Here is a 23,510-nt window from a genome sequence, read left to right as displayed (position 1 = left end):
TAAGTGAAAGAGGCTTCCCTGCTTGGGAGATGTGAACACAGACATGGCTGCAAGACCCAATGCTGGATGGACGTGGAGCGTGCACAACTGGTAAAGGGTCTTGTGTCATACATCACGCCTTTGGCCTGTTCTCGATTTGCACCCGGCAGCCAGAGTCGGATTGGGACAAAAAAAAAAACCTAGGTACCAAAATTAAAATAGCCCCATTAGCAAATCAGGAAGCTGAAAGAAAGATGGACCACATTTGCAAATACAGGCACGATGTATAGATGTTTTGCAAAGTATCAGACTGAATGCATTTGTGCTTGCTGTAGACAGTTTGTGTTCATTTCGGAGAATGAACAGTAAAAACCACCCACCATACCCCAACAAGGCCCACAAACAAGAAATAAGCATTGGCAAAGCCAATAGGTTTTGCCTATACTAGATGGATTGGCTTTGTCAATATTTTTTGGACATGCTGCACAGCAGCACGGGCTACTGTGTAACATGGATTAAGTTAAAAATAAAAAGTGCTATTACGGTGCCAGTGCTGCCTGTCTCATAGCATTATTTTCTTTACTTTCAGTCATGATGCACAGCCGTCCGTGCTGCTGTGCAAAATGTCTACAAACATTGACAAATCCAATACATCTTGCATAGGCGAAACCTATTGGCTTTGGCAGTGGCTGTCGTTTATTATCACATATGACAGCCCCTGTAAAAATATAAGTTCAGGATGTGCGCTCTACAAAAACCTCATTATTTGATTTAAACGTTTATAATGTGGCTCCATCTACAAGAACCTAGGCCACATAGAGGGTACACATGACAACTACCTTGCCTTTTAGTTCAATAATAGTATCGTTATCAGGGCTGAGGCAGGAATGTCTCCTGTTTAAAATACTTGACTTTTAATAAATATGGTCAGTGCAATGATTAATCTCATGTACTAAGGTGGAAAACTTCAGTGTTTTGAAGAAATACACTTTATACCGTTTTGAATACACTTTGTATGTTGTTTGTTGCATGATTAATATGCCAAGTATTTCCATAGCTCGGATCGTAATCGGGCTGTTAAAGCCAAGCCAGACTCTTGGTTTGGCTCGGGCTCAGCTCTCCCTGTTAATTTGTTAGCTATCCCACTTCTAACTGTCACTACCTAACTGACCTCCTGGAATACACGCTGTTGATAAGATTCAGGGATATATCATGAGTTTCATGGGCCTTAATGCACGCATGGATGTCACTTAAGGGACGTTGCTGCAACCCCTGGTTTGCCCTTTGCTACCCCTGGCTTGCCCTTTGCAACCCCAAACACTGCCTTTGCGACCCCTGACCTCAGCGGTGGCAAAGTCTGTGCCAGGAGTACAAGGAGCAGCTGGGCCTTATGGAGGTTGGTTGGGGCACCACTTTCATTGTTTTCAGACAGATTTTTCTTTTATTACACTAGTAGTGAATAATATGATGTTATTAACTATTAGTGTAATAAAAAACATTGAGTACAGTTTGCTGGAATATGGCCTTATCTGGCCGCTGAAGTAGGTTAAAATGCTTTTATATGTTGTATGCATGCTTGCAGATGAGTGGGCTTATGTCTGGCACTGTTGCGGCTATATCCCAGTTTATGTATTTAGCTATGCAGCACATTAGCGTGGGTGCTGAATAACTTTCGCACCAGAAGTCAGGGTAATTGCGTATCAATAAGGAAGGTGCTTTTTGAGGCAGCAGAAGCCCTCCGCTGACATCAGCTAAAATGAAAGGTGTCTCCACTTCATATGGGTTAGCAGTTATTAAACGCAGTGGCTTCAGGGCTTTGGAGGTATATTGGGGCGGGGGAGTCACGGTACTGTTATGAATGTGCACACCCTGTAGGGGGGGTGTTCGGCCTGCCCTGTACCCATAGTGTCCTTTACGCATCTGTGTGCTGCATTCATCAGCGCTCTCCGGAGGGTCCATTTGTCTCACAGCCACCTTTATTTAATGAAATCTGGACTGTCGGCCTCAGAGTCTGTTAATTGCAGTCTGGCACTGCGCCATTCACCTGATTTCTTGACCTTGTTCTTCAAAGAATTCAATTTCTTTACAACAGATTCCTCGGCCCCCTCCTGTGCCACTGCAATCGATCTCTTCCAATAACGTGCCAACTTTATATCTGAAAATTCATAGAGGATTTCTTTAGGGTCTCCTAGATTTATAGTGTGGGCTGCTAACCACAGGTGTGGAATATCCGAAAAACGGGCTGCCACATTTCAGAAACCTTCAGGCCTCTGTTAGAGCAAACTGGGCTTTTAAAGGGACATAAATATAATGCTTCTTAACTTCTCTATCAAACACATTCTCATGCACACATTTTCTATCAAACGCATGCACCCAATTTATACTAACACACACATTTTACTTGCACATGCTTTGACACCCCTCCCTTCTCTCACACATTTACAATCTCACAGACACACACTCTCGCTAAAGCTCCCTCACGCACACACTCAGCTTGCCCTATCTGATACATTCCATCACCGGTGACCCTCAACATTTTGAACAGGTGGAAAAAAACAATACCTTTTTCCATTCTTCATTCTCCCCTTACATATGTTGCTTTAGGCAACCCCCAACTTTGGGAAGAATTCCATGTTAAATAACAGTAGATGTTGCACTGCCCAGTATAATGTGCTGCATGGCTAGACCGATTGCATTACAAATGCTTGTTAATATGATTTCTCCCTTCATTTTCTATGGAATTGTAACACTGCTGAGGGTTTTATTTTTAATTATTTGTCTGCTTATGTTAGCCAAAGTACTGCATCTTAGAGCACGTAGTTAAAAATAAACATTTTAAACTTTTCCATGTCTCTGATTACTCTTGTTGTGGACTGATATAAAAATAATAACGAAAAGTTGTTTCTGATTCCCACCAATCCTGAGAGTATTCTAAGTCAAGGTTTTTCGGGGTTGTCTAATTATTGGTAGCTTCGAGATGATACGGAGAACGAATGAGACACTGATGCTAGTCGGATAGGCGTTCTGGGTACTGAGGTGAGTTTTTTGGTACACTACTATTCACCGAGGTCCTAGTTTCCTGTGCATAGTTCTGTGCATGAGCAGAATCCCCGCAACACTATGTTCCATGTAGGTTGAGAAGGGTCTACTATTTGTGATTTGTGATGAAAAATCTTGGACAGTTAATGTCTAAACCCCTTTACTACGGGGCCGCACAAAATCATGTACTGCATGATCTGTGCATTTGCCGGGTTCTACCTTTCTGGCTAACATCTCCTTCTACCAATAGTCCTGCCCCCACACAACATGACTCTTCAGCACTGTCCGGATGATGCTGCCTCTTTCCAACTATGTTGCCCTTCCTGCCCAATTGGCTCATAACTTGGTGTCCCCCTAATTAGTCCTTAGGATCTGTTGTATCTTTGAGACCTGATACTGCTGCCTTTTATCTGCTTTGGTTCCTCACGCATGAATCTGTGTGTTCCAGGGATCGCAGCCACAGGCTTTGTCCCTCTAGGTCGGCATGCTATTACTTACTTGACCTTTCCCCTTCATCCCTGCAGCTTGCTTACTAGAACTGGTGACAAATTGAGGTTAAGCATTCTTGAGGTCCCATGATTTGCGAGAAACCGTGGCAGTGTGCTTTCTCCCTCATCCATGCCCAATTGTTCTTCTGCAGTGAACCAGGTTCTCTCACTCGTATCTCAGGCTGTTGGGCATCATCTTGCTTTACGTAATGCAGGCTCCACTAATTCTGCGAGCTCTGGGTGTGAAGATGGAATCTCATCTTATGCGTCTCCACATCTGTGTCTTGTGTCTTTTGCCTACTCTCTTGCTTTTGCTTGTCAACCCCACCTCTTTTCGGAGCCCTGTAAACTGTGCTACATCTATTTCTCCTTACTCTGTATAGTCACCCATAGTATGTAGTCTGTCTGTCTTTTCCAGACTTTAATGTCACGTCTGATCCCACAGGAGCTAGGCGAGTGATGAAGCATGCCACATGTGGATGAGGGCTCGACACCTTTTTGAAAATGATACACCACTCTGGCCACTCAATTTAACAAAAACATTAAAAGGGACTTAAGATATTAGAGGCCAGATGTACTGTTGTTCAGGTTGCTAAAAGCAGGTAATGTTTAGGTCCAGAATTTCATTTTGTGTCACGACCCACGTATTATTAAGTCTGTTTGCAAAGTAAAGAATAAGAATGGGCCGCAGCCTGAACAACCTAATTAATATTATTTAGGTAAATTGCACCTCACGCAGATTGACCAAAAAGACACGAATGGTGGCCTGCTTGGCACAGCAGACCCCACTATTCCTGGGCTTGCTTTAATTTTTTTAGCAACCCAATTTCCTTCAGCCAAACTGGCTGCTTTTAAACAAAATTTATTTTTCTATTTTAAGAAGTTTGAGTTTGCAGTGGTCCCCGGGACCACTGTCTATCCCTTAAAAGTTGTACTCCAGTTTGCAAAGGGGGAGGCCTCCAAAGGGGACCCCTTCCAGTTTGTGAATGTTACCCCCCTCAACATACATATCAACAGGAATCTCAGTCTGGAAGAGATGCCCTTAACATGCCCCTTCCAAATTGCGATCAATATATATTTACAAACCTATTTTAGGAGCCTGGAAAATGTTACCTACTGCTTAAATGGGTTTGGTACATGGGCGCAAATTGTTTTACTGTCGCAAACTCCAAATCAGAGTGTTTGCAACCAGAATTCTATTTTCGTACAGATTTGACTTTGTTTTGCAACGGCATGATTCAAGGAAATAACACTGGTTTGAGATGCATGTTGTTCTAGGAGAATGATCTATATTCTCCATAAAATTCCCTCTCTCGGTCCCATGCATTTGATGCACTGCTACAAGGTAAGTAACTTCCACTCTTTCTTGCTGTGAACATTTGCTTGCCAGTTTAGACCTTGAGAATCGAATAACAACCATTGAAACTGTCTAAGCACTACTTCTTTTCCAGCTCTGCAGGTGGCGTTTGGATCACTCTATAGAGATGATGTCTTGATAAAACCCAGCCAAGTAATTTCCATTCTGGCAGCCGCCAGCATGCTGCAGCTGGTAAGTCTTACACTCACTGGCAGTGACGCAAGCTCTTTATCAGATTTTATCATATTACCAATGACATGCTCATCTGTCACTTTATTATCTGTAATTAAAAGCCGTTAAGAAATATATCTTGGATAAATCATGCGGTTGGAGTGACACTCTTGCCTAAAAATGTATCCCTCTGTTCCTCAAAGGAATCTTGAATATTCAGCTTTGAGCTTTTCAGTGCCAAGTTGGACAGCTGTCATTTTTTGGCATGGTGATGATCTGTAATCACAAGCCACGCTGCCAGAAGTTTCTCAAAGTCTGTAAACTAACCCATCACCCATCTTGAGGAACCTACTTCAACTGCTGATCCAGGAAAGTACAAAATAGTAATAAATCTGCATGGCTATCCCTAAATGTTTTGAATAACCAAGTATGTCAACATGGATAACATAGTCTCTATTCTCCTGGTGTTGCAGAAAGGTCAGTATAAAGAAAATGGTGTCATGTTTTTAGCCCTGCTTGAGCTCTTCTGATGGAACAGAATCCCTATGGAATTAAGACTATTACTGTTAAATCCTGTAACAATCAGGAAGCTTATCGCTGCAGAACTCGGTCTTGGCTGTCTTATGTCACCTATTAGTGTAATTTTACATTGGGTCATCTTTGTCGTGAGCACTTGGATTACCTTTTTAGACTAACCCAGTATATTACCCAAATAAAAATAAATATATATTGATACTTTGAGCTGTGGACACAAGTGCTCCACCTGAAATTTCAAAGTCCTTGAAAGCTTCCTTGAAATGCTTATGTGGATAGTTTTTTTTCTTACTTTATTGTCTATTGTGGTGCCTCCATGACCCAAATTTTGATCCTGTATTTAGGGGGTTTCGCCCATGCTCCTGCATCTCTCTCATGAGCATCTTTTTTGTTTCCCTTCCTGCATCTGGCTTATTGTGATGTGTAATCCCGTAGTGCGTTGCAGGCCGGGAAATGCCCTGCAACACTGTCTGCAAATCATAGCCACCAATTATGCATTTAAATCACTTCGCAACCCACTCCAGTTTGGTCGTCTGTTGCAGGGCGATTATTATATTGTTATTAACTATATTGCACCCCAGCCCAAACTTAGGTCTTGCTCACCACTCTAAAACATTGTGGGCTTAGCAAACACCAAGGTTTTGCTGCATAATCATACTCTTTGGAGTTCCTGAAACAGGTGAAAAACTTTCTGATCTGAAAGATTTTCAAGGTATTTCGTTGCACTCTAAACCCAATTCGAGGTGCCCTGAACTTGATCTGTGCCAAATCGGCTGTTTGCTTTACCACAGGCTACCTCTGTTCAGTTAGCTTAAGTTCTACCTTTCAAATCTTGGACTGAATATTCAGTACATCTAATCAAGGATTCCACTTCACTGAATTGTTCCTCCTTACTCCTCTGAGACGCTATACTGTATGCTGCATATGAAAGAGCCTAGATTATTTGTTAAGAATGGCACTCGCCGTTCTTGTGTTGCTGCCTCCTCATCAATTTCGACCATTCTGTTGGTTTAATTTCATTGTGGTACGCTGAGCTGAAAATCTATTGCAAGGTAGTTTTTCGTCAGTTGGAGCAATTAAAAAACAATTTGCCTACAATAGGCAATGTTTGCAGTTTTTTCTTTTTAAATTCAGCAAGCTTTCCTCATGTCATTTTACCTGCTCGGTCACTGAAGGGTGAAGCTGATGTTTTCTTCTCCTGCATTTCCAGCGAATTAAATTCTGCACCTTCATTGTTGGAGATGAATGTTGTATATTCCTGTGTTCAAGATCTGGTAACACTTAAATCCATACAAACAATGTAAAAGTAATAGAGGTGAGATCTGCTATAATTTTCAAATGGAGTAGCACGCTCCATAGCCAAAGTGAGCTACTTTTTCTGTAAACCTTATTTTGAGCAGATAATAGGGCATTGCAGTGCTACTACCGCAAACCATTGCACAGAGGAGGGATAAAGATAAAGCCAAAAAAGGTAGCTTGATGGGTATATAGGACATAAGAGAAACTGGAAACAACATGCATGGTCACTTTCAGGAGCCAGCAGCTTCTACTTCACGAAATGCCTAGCACTGGCAGTTGCCGAACCACCTTGGTTGTTTTCCCAGTTCATGCTGGAAGGATCACATAACTTTTTGGGGGGTTTACCACCTCTTCAACCTTTGATTCGTTTTTCTAAGCCAGTGATGGTCCAGAAACATATCTGTCTCTCGCTCATCACAAAGATTCTTATCCCTAAACTATCTTCTGGCATCAAGATTTTCCATTTTAGACCATTTTGGAGATTCCTTTGCCTGCTACCCTACAAGCAGAACATCCATAGGAAGTTTTTAACTCAGAGGCACTAGAGAAAGAAGTCTTCTACACCTCTTACTGATGATCCATCAGTGTCCAAAACAGGTGCAGCTATGTTGTGGACACCAGATTTACTGACCTAATCCCTAACACGGTCATCACCAATAGAAGACGTAACCACCTTCCAAGACTTACTAGTCCAGGAGCAACAAAGCCTAATATTCCTTTGTAAATCCCAAGTTAAGCAGTGTTGGTGACCTTGGATACATTATAGCCATGAATCTCACATAGATGTTGATTTCCATTGGCACCATTTTTGGCAGAGCTTGTAGAGACGATTCTCACTTCAGCAGCCACCAAGACTGCTCCTTTGCACCGCCTAAACAAATGGATCAGGATCTCATATACAGAGTATTTCATAATTTCAGTTTGTATTTGTTCTGAATTCAGGAGGATTTTTTTCTCATTGATTTTCCAATGTTTTCAAAAATTGAAAAAAAACCAATTGCTTATCAATGATTATCAGTGTTTACTCTACTTCGCACCATATCCCTCGGGTTGGTGTTTGTCCAGTGCCTGCAAACAATTTGCTTTTTTATCTCCCTTCCCTCATTCTTTTCGGTTTTCAATTCTTCCTTCCATTTTTCATACTCCTAATTATTTTCATTAGTAATATTTAAATATTTTCATCAACCCCATGCCTGTCCCTGTTGCTAACACTCAACCAATGTTTCCACCAGGCCAATCCCACCCCAGGTCTAGTATGTGTACAGATTGCGATGTTTTTACAGCTCATTGTCATTTTGTTGCAGACGATTAATCATGAGCATTCAAACATCCTTCCTGCTGCCCTGTTCTTCAGGCAAATGTACTGTAGATTTTGAATCAGAATATGAGGTACATATTATAAGGTGATCTGTGCTTTGTTCTTGCATGACAGTACCACACTGCCTGTTTCTTTGTCTCGAAATACCAAGAAAGGACTTGGCAATAAATGGGGTTTCACTGCATGATCTGACCTAACCTATTCATCCACTACATGGTCAAATGGGAGAAGTCTGATAAGGAATTAATATGCGTACTGTTGGTATATGGTCTTTGGCGATTGAAAACTGCTGCTGTATAAGGAAGCAGCTTAGTTAGTAAAGAAACTTCGTGATATGCACAATACCTCGGGTTTTTGACTGTGTAATTTACACTGTGAATGAAGTTTATCTTGACATTACAGGACACGCCTGTAGCAAAGTAGGATCTGCTCTTATGGTTACCCCCTCTTTTTGCCTGATGCTATGCTGTTTCTGACTAGTCTGACTGGGATCCTGCTAATCAGGACCCCAGTCTCTGTGCTATCTCCCTTAAATGTGTATGATATGTACTTGGTACATCCCAGATTGGACACTGGTGTACCCTTCTAAGTACCTAGTATATGGTACTGAGGTACCCAGGGCATAGGTACACCATGGGTCCCCCATGGGCTGAAACATGTATTATGCTACCCATGGTAGACCACTCTAATTGTAACTACAGGCCTGCCATTGCAGCCTATGTAAGCTAGTCCTAGCACCACTTACAAAAGATATAGGTATATCTAAGGTCACTGCTCTTAAAACTTATAAGTCACCCCTAAAGCAGGCATTTCAATCCTGAAGGCAGGGTGCTCGGTTCTAAGTGTGAGGGTGCCCCTGCATGAGCAGGACACCCCTACAACCCTTCGGAGTCCATTCTCTGCGTAAGTGCATCAGCTATTACGATAGAGTGGCCATGTGTCATTACGCGATGACCATCTATAAGTTGTCTGTAACAAACCTGCTCATGTTTGGTATCATGTTGAGGCCCTCAGTGCTCCTGGTACAAGTCTTCAAGACATGGACAGCCCAACATGGCTGCTGCTGACCAGAGACCCGATTCTGCCCTCCTGCTGCTGAGCCAAGCTTGTGCAGGGGAAGGCAGAACAATAGGTATCCTGTCACAGGGAGGTGTGACCACCTCCCAGACGAGTTTTAGTGTATTGGGCCGGGTAGGAGCGCTTGCCAGCACCAAGCGGTCTGCTTGAATGGCATATTTGGTTCCCTCCTTGCATAGTCCAGTTCAATCCAGCTAAGGGAGCTGTTGGCTCCTGCTCTGGCGCGAAACAGGACAAAGGACCTGGGAGTATCCTCCCCACTCTCCAATCTCTCCCCTGGGAGGGAACCATGAATCATCCCAACCCTTTCCTTAGGGTACTTAAGGGCTTACCTGTAGGTTGGTCCCTAGATTCGTCGTGGGATTCGATTCAGAGCAAGCTCCGTGTCTTTTTCAACCGTCTGGACATCCATCTCTTCCTGATCTCTTCTTTCTGCAAGCCGGCTGCACCACCAGTGTCTGTGCTCCATACAGGCCCTTTCCAGGTCCTGTGGACATCCAAGGACACCAGAAGTGATCTCCTTCATCCGCAGGCACTGCAGCACGAATGACGATAGCTGATCCTGGTCTTCCACCTGGCCAGTAACACAGGTGACGGTCCTACAGCTTCCTCGAGGCCTGCACTGTCTTCAGACCGAGTCTGCGGCCGGTAACCCTCGTTGAAACGACAGGAACCCCATTCTTGTGCACCGCGTCGGCTGGCTGTTGCTAAGGCCGGGCGACTCTAGTCTCCAGAGATCTTCGGGCCCTGTCAAAGGGTCTTCTTCAACTCCAGTGGGCTCCCCTGCTTGTTCGGTGCCTACTCTGATTCACTTGCACTTAGTGAGTCTCCTGGACCTTGCTAGTCCCGAAACTGTATACCTTGTCATCTTCTGCCATGCGTTGCTGTTGCCAAAGCCTGTTGGTGCTCCCACTTGGACACTGACCCTCTTGATATCGACATCCGACGTGGGACAGGTCGTTCATTGTTTATGGTAGTCCTCTGTGTTGCCTGATCCACGCAGCTGCAAAAGCAAGGGCACCGTCAAGTTCCCTGCAACAGCTGACCTTGATGGGCACCAGACTCCTGTGCCCCTGGTCGTTCTGAGTCACCTAGACTCTGTCCCCTCTGCTTGCAGGTTTTACTCTTCCCGAATCCAGACTTGGGTTCAACCAGACACTTACACCTTCTCCAGCAGCGGCATCTTCCTGAAGTCTCCCATTGAGTTTGGCAGCAGTTTCCGATGCATCTTCACACCTATGTACCCAGCTTCCCTGGTTTAGTTATCCTGGTTCCTAGGGTATCCACAGGTGTGGTGGCTCTCCAACCTTCTGTCTTCCACAGGGTTTCTTCAGGGTCCACTGGGAAGAGTCCTTCTTCTTTAAAATTGCAACCGCAAACTACCCGTTGACTTGTATTGAGAACATGGTCGTGTTCCCCACACTACATATGACCTCCGTTGGGTTCCTAAAATTCACCTTGGGTGTTTCCTTGGGTCCCTGGTGTGGAAATGTAAAATCTCTCGTTTTTTTAATTAAACGGTGCCTCATCCACCTGCCCTGTTTTCAGCCTGGCTCTATCCTTGACACCGCACCTGCATAAACATTGGTAAAGAATCTAGATTGGGACATTGTAGGCTGCGTAAACTTGCAAAGTCAGCACAAAGAACAGCTGATGGCTGCACTGGGTTTTTTAAACAATGTTAAAGCCTTAGATAAAGTTTGTTCAGATAGCCTATCTTGTTGTGCAGCTTCAGGACGCGACAGTTACACAAGACACCAAGGTTGTTGATTGTTACCGATTGTCTCATTTGTGTGTTCTTCCCAAAGATCTATTTACCTATGGGCGTCCCTTGTCTGTGATCTTTGCTATAAAAACCCATGTAACCATCGTTCAGTGTGCTCTCTCCTTGAGTATCTCTATGGTGCATGTCGGACGGAGCACCATTCATAAATGCTTAATAAATGACCTATGGTATAAACTTTGCTCCAGTGTCGATTCCTTCCTACTTGTTACGAACCCGTGGACGAAGTGGTGACCCTGCACCAGTGGATTATTAATAATCCACTCCACACTGGCACTTACACATCTCCTGGGTACAGTTTTGACTTGAGTCGTGGCTCGCATACCACTATTTTAGTATATGGTTTGGTTTCCCCCTGGTGACCACTGTGTATTCGTGCTACTTACCTGTTTCTATTGCAAATAATTGTGTGTATTGTAGGTATCTCCGATTAGGAGATATCTGTAGTGTTAGTGAGTGTCTTATAATAAATACATATTTTTATAAATACACTGTGTGGTTCTTTTTCACTTAATCTATACCAATAAGATTATGTTCTGGTAAAAGAAGCTCCTTTACACTCCTTCTGGACTAAGCCTGAAAGTTGCTCTCCTCGGCTACCACTTAGAGAGCTTTCTAAGGGTGTCTAAGGCCACTAAATGCACCATAGGGTTGTCTAGGTTAGTGCAGGGTGCCCACTTACATAAGTGTGCACCATATACTAAGCCAGCTTTTCACATTGGAGTGCAGCGGTTGGGATTCAAGCCTGCATTGTTTTACCAGCTAATCTTGGTGTGGATTAATTAAAAAACCATCACTGATATTTTTTTTTAATTATTTTATTTTTCAACTAACCAGCAGTTACAGATCATTCAATGCACTTCAAACCACATTGTTCAGTAGTACATTCACATTGTAAACACAACTTGCATCTTGCACATGGGTATTTCCATCAAAGTGGCCGTAGCAATATGGCAGTGGCTCGTCTTGCATGTGCCTCTGCATGACCATTGTACTCTACTCTACTTGTTACTTACAGTCTCCCTTACATGTGTGCGACCCCTGGCATGTAGTAGGACAAGCAGAGTACTTCATGTGTCAGGTCGTGATTCAGGCTCTGAATTTGCCTGTAAATACTGGACAAGTGGTTCCCAAAAGTCCCTTGGCTTTGAAGCTTGTGGGATGTCTTCTGCATAGGTCTCCAGCGTGGTTTTACAATATGTCATGTCCATGATCCAGTCTTTGAATCTGGGGGGTCTCTTGCTACCCCATCTCGTCGCTATGCGCCTCTTTGCCAGCAATAATGCCACCGACAAGAATTTCCTGCGCCTAGCGTGCTTAAGCTTCTCGATACCCAGAATACACACCAGCGGCGTGTTTGGAATCCGTTCTGCCAGCATTGTGGACAGCGTGGAGGTGACCTCAACCCAATATGCCTGTAGCTGTGGGCATGACCATGCAGTATGTAAGAAGTCAGCGCCCGGTGCATTGCATCTCCGGCAGTTATCCTAGCCTAGCCTATGTAACTTAGCCGGCGTGTAGTATATTTGGTGTAAGAATCTGTAATGGATGATGCGCAAGTTACAGTTCGATGTAAGGAGTGCAAGTTGTGTGCAGCTGTAATGCCAATCTTTTTCGTCTATTGACTCGCCCAGAACGGTCTCCCACCTGCTCAGCGCTGCAACAGGCCTCGCAGCCTGTTCTTCTTGGGCTGCATTGTATAAGCGTGTTACCAGATATTTCCGCTTGGGGGCCGTTAACAATATTTGTAGGGTATTCAACTGTGGGGGTTCATCTGGGAATGTGGTATATAAGGAGCGAACGGCCGCCCTTAGTCGTGTATATGCAAATTGTTTTAGGGGAAGTCTGTGAGAACAGAGGGAGGGGTCTGTCCACTGAATGAAGGAGCCATGGGGGTATAATTGTCCCATAGTAGTCCGTCCCATCTCCATCAGGAGTGTGTGCATTTTATTTTCTTGTGTTACGGTAAATTTAGGGTGTCTCACCGTAGGAAGCGCCCGAGCATATACCGGTAGTTTACGTGCCCTGTGTGCTAATGCATACCACGCCCTTGAGGTGCACTGGGCAGTGTGGATTCTAGCCCTCGGTGTGTAACTTAACGGGTCGGCTATAAGCGCAGTCAATGGTAGGGGAGCGACACTGTCTTACTCCACCGCGATATGTGGTATGAATGCATGCGGTTTTGTCCAGTAGTGGGCATGTTGTCCCTGTGTGCAGAGGTAGTGTAAATGGAAATCCGGTGCCCCAAAGCCTCCCAGGTGATCTGGTTGAGTTAGGACCTTCCAGCTCGTTCTGGCCTGCTTACCCGCCCATATGAGTTTCTGCAAAATTGAGCGGAGTCTAGCAAAGAAGGCTGCATTCAACCATACAGGTATATTCCCCAAAAAATATAAGAATCTGGGTAATATAATCATTTTCTGTAAGGCAATCCTGTCCGCCATTGAAAGAGGCATTTTTATTCATTTATCTACTTGCATCTCTAAGCGCACCAGTGCCGTACCATAGTTCTCCCTAGTGACCAGCTCTGGGTCACGATGGATCCAAACCCCTAAGTATTTTATAGGGTCCGTCTGCCATTTTAAAGGGAAGTCTAGCTGGGGTGTTACTGTTGCCGCAGTCAGTGGTATCACGACTAATTTGTCCCAGTTGATCCGGAGTCCAGCATATCGCTCATATCTAATATAGTCCCTAATGAGTGGGTTTAAATTCCTGTCTGGGTGTGTGGTGTAGAGAACCATGTCCTCTGCGTATAGCGATATTACAATGGGGCGCAAACAGATTTGCAGCGCCGAGGCCGAGTGTTTCTGCCGAATCCTGCAGGCCAATGGCTCTTGGAGTATTGCGAAGAGCATTGGTGACAGCGGGCAGCCCTGCCTGGTACCACGTGTCACCTCTATTGGGCTTGACGTGTAACCGTTTATCCTGACCCGAGCTCTAGGCGATTCATACAGTAGTGATATTCATTTCAGGAATGGTTCTGGGAACCCCATTTTCCGAAGTGTAGTGAACATGAAGTTCCACTCCACTGAGTCAAATGCCTTAGCGGCGTCCAGCAATGCCACTGCCGCTGGTATATCTGGGTCTAATTGGTGGTATAGCTCAAAGATGGTGCGAAGATTGTGAGTGGTGGAGCGTGTCGTCATGAAACCTGTCTGGTCTGGTAGCACTAAGTTGCATATAAGCGGTTGTAGTCTGTTCGCTATTATTTTGGCTATTGACTTAGCGTCTACATTTATCAGGATAGAGGCCTGTATGATTCGCATTCGGTGGGATCCTTACCGGGTTTCAGGAGTGCTATGAGGAGTGCCTCACGGAGTGAGGTCGGGAGTGCGCCCTCATCATAAGCTTCTTCCAGCATTTCTGCAAAGTGTGGAATCAGCAGATCTCTGTATTCTTTATAAAACCCACCCAGGAGTCCGTCTAATCCTGGTGCTTTATTGTTGGGAAGGGAATCAATGGCTTCCACTATTTCCTCAAGGGTGATATGGTGACATAAGTATTCGCGGTGAGTGTCCTATAACCATGCCAGTGCCACTTCATTCAGGTAGTCATGTATTTCCGTCGTGGAGGACTCCGCTTGGGCAGTGTATAATTTAAAGTAGTATTTGGTGAAGCACTCTAGCATGGCTGGTGTGTCATAGACTGTTTGGCTTTGCTCATCCTGGAGCTGTGTAATGTACGTTGAAGTGTAAGTGGGTCTAATTTTGTATGATAGTGCTTTACCCAGTCTACCTCCCTTTCCATAGTTCCTGGCTTTGAATTTGCGCGAGATATACTTTGCCTCGTCATCTGCATATTCATTGTATTTATCGATCTGAGTTCTAATGCTGGCCAAGAGCGTGCCGTCGCCTGTCTCTTCGAATACGCGTTTAGTAATTTCTGCCTCTGTTTTTTCCAATTGTCCCTGTATATCTTTTAGTATGCCAGCATGCTTGCTAATACAATGGCCCCTTATAGTGACCTTACAGGCCTCCCATAGTGTTCTGGTGCTCTGCACTGATCCTGAGTTGAGAGTGAAGTAATCTATAATGGGTTGGCGAAGTTCTTCCCTATAAACCTGGTCCTGTAGTGTCGTTGGTCTCCGTCTCCACGTGAATTGCCTTGGGGTGTGTGTCGGGATTTGTAGTGTGATACGAACTGGTGCATGATCCAAGAGTGTTTTAGGTAAGTGCACGATGTCAGTGGTCCACGTGCTTGCATCTCTAGAGATCAGCCAGTAATCGAGTCTGGACCACGTCAGGTGGGTTGAGGAGAAGCACGTGCCCTCTCTGCGGTCCGGGTGTCTGTGTCGCCATATGCCTACCATGTCCCAGTCTACCATGCCATCTCGCAGTATTTTGGCCGACTGTTTACCATGTCTGTCAGTTCCAGTTGACCTATCTGGTGTAGGCAGGTGTTAAAGTCTCCCCCGCCATAGGATAGCGCTTGGTTGGAATTCCCGCAGTCTTGTCCAAATTTGTGTATAAAAGGATGGATCATCAGTATTCGGACCATAAACGTTTACAATGGTTAACACTGTGCCCCCGAAGCACCCCTGCACCATGGCATAGCGCCCTTGGTCGTCAGTCACAGATTTGATGAGCGTGAAAGGTGTAGTGCGTTTAATCCAGATCAGTACACCCCTCGCATTGGAGGAGTAGGACGATGACAATCTGTATAATGCCCACTTAGCCCCTATTTGCGAATCCCTTACAACCGTTAAATGAGTTTCCTGCAAGCAGGCTGCATCCACTTTGTGTCTATCCAAATATGCCAGTACCTTGCGAATTTTCCGTGGGTTGTGCAGCCCCCTAACATTCCACGTCAGGAGTGTCAAAGATCTGTGCTGCTGTAAGGTATTAGCCATCCGCCGAGTTTCCTCTTTCTAACTGATGCAAGTGTCTGGTATGTTATGTTAGCCGGATTTATAAAGCGCAACAGCTGCCTCGGCTAAGAGGCGTCCCGGCGTTAAGCAACGGCAGAGCGAAACAAGGAAAAGAAATAAAGAGGGCCTACAGGGAGGGGAACAAAAAGGACTTAATAGCTTTCCTAAACTGGAGGAAGTTGGTGAGCTCCCGAATGTGAACCGGCAGAGAGTTCCACAACAGGGCCGCTCTATGCCGGAAGGAGCGTCCACCGGCGCGAACTTTCCTGATCCGAGGAACCGTGACTAGACATTGTCCCATAGAGCGAAGAGGTCGCCTAGGGATATACGGTGAAAGAAGATCAGATAAAATGCAAGGGGAGGCCAGCTTCAGAATTTTAAAGGCAAAGCAAAGTGCCTTGAACTCAATACGCCTGGCCACCGGCAGCCAATGAAGCCGTCGAGTGGCACTAGTCACTGAGCAGGGTCTACGTAAGCCCAGGATGGATCTGACAGCCGCATTCTGGACTCTCTGAAGCCGCTGTATCTCAGACTTATTAACTCCTAAATACAGCGAGCAGGCGTAGTCAAGCCTCGACAAAATCAAGGCCTGGACGACGGTCTGCCTGGTAGAAGCATCAAAAAAGGCCAGGATGGGCGTCAGACCACGAAGAAGGCCAAAACAAGTGCCAGCCACCTTCTTCGTCTGAACCGCATAGTTGAGTGTGCTGTCCATCCAAACCCCCAAGTTCTTTACTACCGGCTTAGGGGTAGGTGCCACACCCAAACTAGCAGGCCACCACCGGTCGCTCCAGTACTCATGGTTCCCCCCCCACCAACAACACCTCCGACTTGTTAGAGTTTAGCTGTAAACAGTTGGCAGTCATCCACTCGGCAACGGCAGAGAGGTCTCCCTGAAATTTTCTGGCGTCCTCCTCGTGGTCGCTCGAGAGGGCCACCACCAACTGCGTGTCATCGGCGTAGGAAGCCATGGTCAACCCCCTACTCCTTGCCACCTCCGCCAGAGGTTGTACGTAAAGATTGAAGAGCAGGGGGTCAGGGACGAGCCCTGTGGGACCCCCTGACCAATAGGGAAGATGCCAGAGGCAAAAGGGGGGGCGACTACCTGAAAGGTCCTATCAGCCAAGAAGGAGGCTAGCCAACCAAGAGCTGTCCCAGAGATCCCGGCCTCAGAGAGGCGCTTCAACAGGATTGCATGAGATACAGTATCGAACGCGGCACTGAGATCCAGCAAGATCAGTGCTGACATCTGCCCTGCATCCAAAGCTGCCCAGAGATGTTCAGTGACAGCCAGAAGAGCAGACTCCGTACTGTGGCCGGGTCGGAAGCCATTTTGGGACACATCAAACCTCTGATGAGCTGTAAAAAAATCTGTGAGGAGAGAGGTAATGTATGCCTCTGTGATTTTAGCAGCCCAGGGAAGCAAAGAGATGGGACGGAAGCTGTCGGGCTTCCGAGGGTCTAAAGAGGGTTTTTTGAGTAAAGGGAGGACCTTGGCCTGTTTCCAGGCCATAGGCACAACTGCCTCACGCAAAGGTCCATTGATTACTTCTTCTAGAGGATAAATGATAGAAGGTAGTATTCTTTTAAATTGATCAGGCTTCAAGGGATCAGCCGGAGATCCTGATTTGACCTTATCGCAGATTGTCAGAAGCACTTCTCGGGTGATAGAAGGAAAAAATTCAAAAGACCCGTGATTGGAGTTGCTAGAGGGCTCAGAGAGGCCTAGAGGGACCGTAGGAAAGTTATGGTAGATAGCCTTAACTTTCTCAATGAAAAAATTAGCCAAATCTTCACACTGTAAATTGGAAGAGATCCCTGCGCCTACATCATTCTTCTGAGTCTTGAGCCCTGTCACTATTGAGAAGATGGTCTTAGCTGGGTTAGGGCTGGCCCGAATCTGTTCGGAAAAAAAGGCCGCACGCTCTGCATGAAGGGCCCTATGATAGCGCTTTATAGCTGTGCGATACAGTGCCTTAGAGGCTGGGTCATAATCCCGACGCCAGGCTCTCTCCAACATCTTACCCTGCTTGCGCAGGCCAGCCAGCTTAGCATTATACCAAGGATTGGGCTTCTTAACCCGATTCCTCGTGGGCCTAGCGGGTATAAGAGCGTTCAGAGTTTGCAGGATCCAATCCGAGAAGATGGAGTAAGCCTCATGCGGATCAGCCGGAAGGACCGGCGAGGTTGCTACAAGATGATCTTGAAAGTGCTCCCAGCTCAATTGATGCCAAGGACGCTTGATAAAGGAGGTATTTACTGGTGTACATATAGGCCGGATATCGCAAATCACCATAGTGACTAGAAAATGGTCTGACCAGTCCATAGGGTCTGGGACAAGAACCTCAGACGATAAAATGTTTGTGAAAATGGGATCAAGTAGGTGTCCAGCCACATGGGTGGGGCCGGGAACCCGTTGCACAAGCTGACAGGCCATAAGGTCTGCCAGGAACGATGCTATAGTTGGGTCAAGAACATTTTCTAGATGTAAATTAAGGTCGCCTATAATAGAGAAATTAGGGGCATTAACTGCTAAGGTGCTAAGTAAGTCAGGTAGAGTAGCGCGGAACTCTGTAGAAGGACCTGGGGGCGATAAATCAATAATCCAGACATCGTATAATTACAGTTAAAAGCTCATTTAAAAGAAGCGCACTCACAGTCGGCGACAGTCTGTTCAATAAAAGTGCAGGAGAACTTAGATTTAAAAATAACTGCAATGCCACCTCCTCTCCTGGGTCTGTTAAGTGCATGCATCGCGTAGCCTACCGGGAGAGCAAGTACCCGCTCCGTCACTGTATCCTCCGAGAGCCCAGTCTCAGTAAGGAACAGAACGTCAGGTGACCTGTCCTCCAGGAGACAATAAACATCAGTGAAGTGTTTAACTAGCGAACGACAGTTCAACAAACAGACCCGCACCGAGGAACGGGGCGTGGAGTTGCTAGATTTGCCCAGAGCTACGGGTGAAAAGCCACAGTACGTGCATCTAAGATACCCTCAGGGTCAACCGGCCGAGGCTGGAGGCCCCTTACCACCTGCTTCCCCATAGCACACAGCTCAGACCGGGAGTATACATACCTTGGTCTTAGCGGACTATCAACAAGATCTATGACCGGGACGGGCGTAGACGGGCTTGCCTTTGGCGCGCCCGCTGCGCGGCCGGATACCTATCATGCTTTTGAAGATAGCCCCCAGGAAGCGGAAGTGCGGTGGGTGGGAGGATGTAGTGGATTAAAGTGATTCTCTTATGCCTGTCCTGCATAATATCGCTGGTCAGAGTTTTCTGTGTAACCCCTATCCTCCCCCCCCCCCCCCCACCCCCACCCCCACCCACTCCACCTTCCCCTGACTAGTGGAGACATTCCCAACAAATACAAATAACATATTCCCTAAATTTAAGGAAATCTAGAGGAAAAGAAGACAATCTAACAAATTGTGTGGTACACACGTAGGGGTCGGAGCTGCCCTCCCGTTTCTTGTGGCTGAGCCACATGGGTGACGCCTTTTGCGAAAACTAACATTAGTCTCAACACTGTATAATGGTACTTAGCATGGCTGTGTGATAGTCCGCCTCAGTAAAGGCCCTTGTATTCGCCCTGCATTGGAACGTGGGGGGAGTACCAACAAACGGTGGTGTAAACTTTAAATGCAGAGAATCAACTTATCTGGACCACCAGGTCGTTGGACTCCCACAGTCTAGCAGCTACTGTCCAGTGCACGGTGTGAGAGATCCCATCCCGTTTACAGCTAGTCCACCTCCCCAGCAGCTGCACAGGTACCAGTTGATGTTCATTCCACATCAGACGTGGTGGATTGTTCCCCGTGTTTTCCCCGTGGTGATCTTCTCCGCGCTCCCTGTGGGCCCCTTTGTTGTATAAACTTCATGACCTCCGACGGTTCAGCGAAGATCCGTGTCCTGCCCTCCACAGTGATTTTGAGTCTGGCCGGGTATAACATGGCATACGGAACATTTGAGTCTCTCAGTTTCTGTTTTGCTGCTGTGGATTTTTTCAGCGCCTCCTGCACTGAGGACGTGAAGTCCGGGTATATGGAAATCTCCATTCCTTCGTGCGACAGCTTACCGAGTTCTCTAGCCTTTCGGAGCGCCGCGTCTTAATCTCTGTAATTTAGGAGTTTAGCGATAATCGGTCTCGGTCGGGCTCCTGTGGGAGGCTTTGGCGCCAGTGATCTGTGGGCCCTCTCCACTATGAAGAGCTCCGAAAATGTTTCACGACCCAGCATGGCTATGAGCAGGCGCTCCACATATTGTTCCATCCGGCCCGTGTCCGTTGTTTACGCCACCCCCATTAAGCGGATGTTGCTTCTGCGGGACCTAGCCTCCAAATCCTCAGGCTTTGCTGCCATGGCCGCCAGTTGCTTCTCCATATCCGCTTGTTTCATGACCAATTGCGCTTGACCATCTTCGGCGTCAGATATTCTGCGTTTCGCCGTATCCAACCGTTCTGTATGCTCGTCCATGCGCTCCAACATCCTATCAACTCTGTATGTCAGAGAGTCGATTTTCCCATCTATATTGGATAGCGCGGTCTGTATGGTGGCAAACATAGATTGGACGTCCGTGTTTGACACTCCTCCCGCAGCACCTGACGATGTTGGCGCCGGCGAATGGTCTTCTACGCTAGGATCCTGGGGTTTCTTAGCTTGGTCAAAGGTGATTTTCGGTTGATTACGGTCAGATTTACCCATTGTTCACGCAAGGGGCTGTCTATCTATGCAACGGCAGTCACAACGACTCCAGTGCAGTGGCCACCTGGTGTTCACCACCCCCGTCCTGCACGTGGCTGGGTGATCGTTTATACCGTGGGAAGCATGCAGGTCCGAGCCACGTGTTTGGACTCAGTAGTGTGCCAGGGAGTAGCTTCTGTGCCCAGGTACGTTCACTGGATGCGTTTATTCCACATGCGCTGTGGTGTCACCACCAACCCCTGTCCAGCCGCCGGAACACTGGATGCCGCTGGTGCTGTATCCTGAGTGGCGAAGGTGCACCTGCCCTATGATCACAGCAGGCGTGACACCTCCTGCGCCTCCGATCACCCACCTCTGGCCTCCCGCTGATGAAATCCTCTATATTTGGTCACCAGGTCAGCAGCAAGGGGGGGGGGGGGGCCCACCGACCGTGGCGCTGGATAATTGGCATAGCGCGAACCGGCAGCCCTCTATTAATGATTAGGCACTGTATTACAGTGGCAGCATGGGGGCACAATCTTCACCGCCTCTCAGGCCCTTATTCACTCTAAAGTCACTCACAGCCCCATTGGAATATTGCTCTGCTGATCCTCTCCCGTCCACTGTAGGTCTGCACCGCCAGGGTCTGCCTGCCCGCGCTCGTGGTGTCAGCGGGGAAGATAGCGCCGGAGATACCCGCAATCCTCTCCTGTCCCCGTGAAGGCGTGCTGGGCCGGCACGAGCGCGCCCGAGGCACGGACACAACTCGAGCGGAAACGCAGCAGTGCACACCTGTTTCGCCACCACAGCGGGTCCTCCGGCGGCCCTCCGCCGCGCTCCTCGTTCCGTGTGGCCGCGTCCGGTCCCAGCCCGCGCAGCCTCACCGACTCCAGCCCTCACTTCAGCGGAGACGCGGACACGGCGGGCCTCACCACTGTTTGCTGCCGCTTTGCGTGCTCTGCGTTGCAGCGCGTCTGCACGCCAGGATCCCGGCTCCACTTTCGCTTTCGCGGACAGTGCCCAGAGAGTGCCGACCTCCGATCCAAGGCCTGCCAGCGTCGTTTGGGACCAAAATCAGTCCCACAGCAGTCCCGTTGCAGCAGTTCACGTTTACCGTAAGTTATGTGTGTTGAAGACCCTTGCTAGCGGAAGGACTGTTGAAAGGATAGATAGGCGTCGCGAGGAGCTCGCTCACCAAGCAGCCGTCTCGCTTCAGCGTCTGCTCCGCCCCCTCAAACCATCACTAATATTAGGCACTTATAATGCAGCTTAGTATAAGTAAGTTCCACTGAACTTATGGTTGGGTAGTTAAGGGTCTTGCACAATCCTTTCTGCAACCTTAAGAGATTTTAGTTCGCACTAGGTTAGGTAGGTTCAACACCAATTAACACCTAGTAACCGTGTCTTTAGTTTGGGATGCTACTGTACCTCAGTCTTCTAGAAACAGTTGGCTCAAGTTCCAGGAACTAAGGACCCTGTGTGCTGCTAGAATGTTGAAGACCGGTAGCAATCCAACCACTAAGCATCTCTTAAGGCTGCTTATCGATCTCCAGAACCCTGACGGGTTGGGGGATAAGGACAAAGTATTGGGGAGTGTTGGAAACAGCCCACTCCCACTCCGCAGGGTGGTGGTGGACCTTCCCGACACAATGGGGTAGCTTGGCTCGAGTGGTCAGGAAACAGGCACAGTGCTAAGCATACAATATACCCATACAATAACCATGCGTGCATCCGTTCCAAAAACGACTCTACACCGTAAAAATTATGAAAATATTCTTTCTTTATCTTTTTCTCTTAGTTGCTGATTGGAAAAATAAATAGGTCAATCACAATATACAGATTCTTAAATAGAGCAGGTCAAATAAATATTGGCTGTTTGATGAAATAAATAGGGGTGATCATAAATAACAGGGCATAAATACAAGTGCAATATATACAGACAATTAAATACTTTGAGGTAATAAATACTGTACCAATAAATACTGTACCAATAAATACTGTACACCAACAAGTCCTGTGGACCTATAAATATAGTGCAGCAATAAATAGATAAGAACTTAATAAATACAGTATCCCCAATAAGTAATTAGAAGTATACGGCCACACTCATGAATCAGATGACACTTCAATTCTTAAGGGCTGATTTGGCCCAGGCACAGCTTGTAGGGTGTGGAAGGCTTGGGGGGGTTCTACTCCCTGGCTGAGGCAAAGGCTGAGGCCTAAACTGAGGTAGATCAAAGGGGGGAATTCCAATGCCCTGGCTTCCCTTCTCCACACAACCTCTCTAGGTTAGTCCCAGTTCACCCCAGGCACAGTCAGGTGGGTTTCAGCACCTCCCTAGCCCCTTAGAGTAGTCTCTCAGGTCTCCACAGGGCCTTAGGCGCCCTCTACTCCACTTACTGCCCTTTTCTGATGTTCCGACGCCGCTGGAGTCGTGTCGACGCCGTGAGGCGGTTCCGGTTCGGTCTCGGCGGCCTCGGCACAATGTCAGTTCTTTGACGACGCCGGTAGGCGGTTCCGGTCCGATGTCGGTGGCCTCGGTTCGAACTCGACCTCCGATTCGACGGCGTCGGGCAGTCTCCTCACGATGTCGACTTCGGGCGGCTCCGGTCCGATGGCGCACTCTGCTCCGATGACGTCGGCCGGCCTGGCCTCGCTGTCGACTTCCGGCGACTCCGGGGTGCGATCCTCACCCCCGACCTCCGGTGCTCCTCCTCACAGGTTCCGGGCGACTCCGGAGTGCGATCCTCACTCCCGACCTCCGGTGCTCCTCTACCTCGGTCTCCGACGACTCCGGAGGGCGGACTTCACCCTTCCGATGACGCCGCTCACTCGACCTCGGTTCACTTCCTTCTCGACCCTTGGTATTCCTCTCGACCTCCGTCGGCGCCCTCTTACGACCTCAGGCGGCTCCGGGT

The 23,510-nt window shown here is 47.3% G+C and overlaps 1 protein-coding gene across 2 annotated transcripts in view; it reads left to right on the top strand.

The window, feature by feature from the left end:
* The window catches only part of GMCL1 (germ cell-less 1, spermatogenesis associated), a 615,261-nt gene that overhangs the window by 113,790 nt on the left and 477,961 nt on the right, over positions 1-23,510 (top strand). For both annotated transcript variants that reach the window (XM_085636262.1, XM_085636261.1), the window contains exon 4: positions 4,958-5,055. In XM_085636262.1, coding sequence (XP_085492388.1) covers positions 4,958-5,055 — 98 coding nt within the window. The remainder of the gene's footprint in view (positions 1-4,957; positions 5,056-23,510) is intronic.

This window comes from Triturus cristatus, chromosome 11, assembly GCF_964204655.1.
Source record: "Triturus cristatus chromosome 11, aTriCri1.1, whole genome shotgun sequence".
In the NCBI taxonomy this organism is placed as follows: domain Eukaryota; kingdom Metazoa; phylum Chordata; class Amphibia; order Caudata; family Salamandridae; genus Triturus; species Triturus cristatus.
The sequence above is the reverse complement of the archived record's forward strand: the minus strand, read 5'-3'. Positions and strand labels throughout refer to the sequence as shown.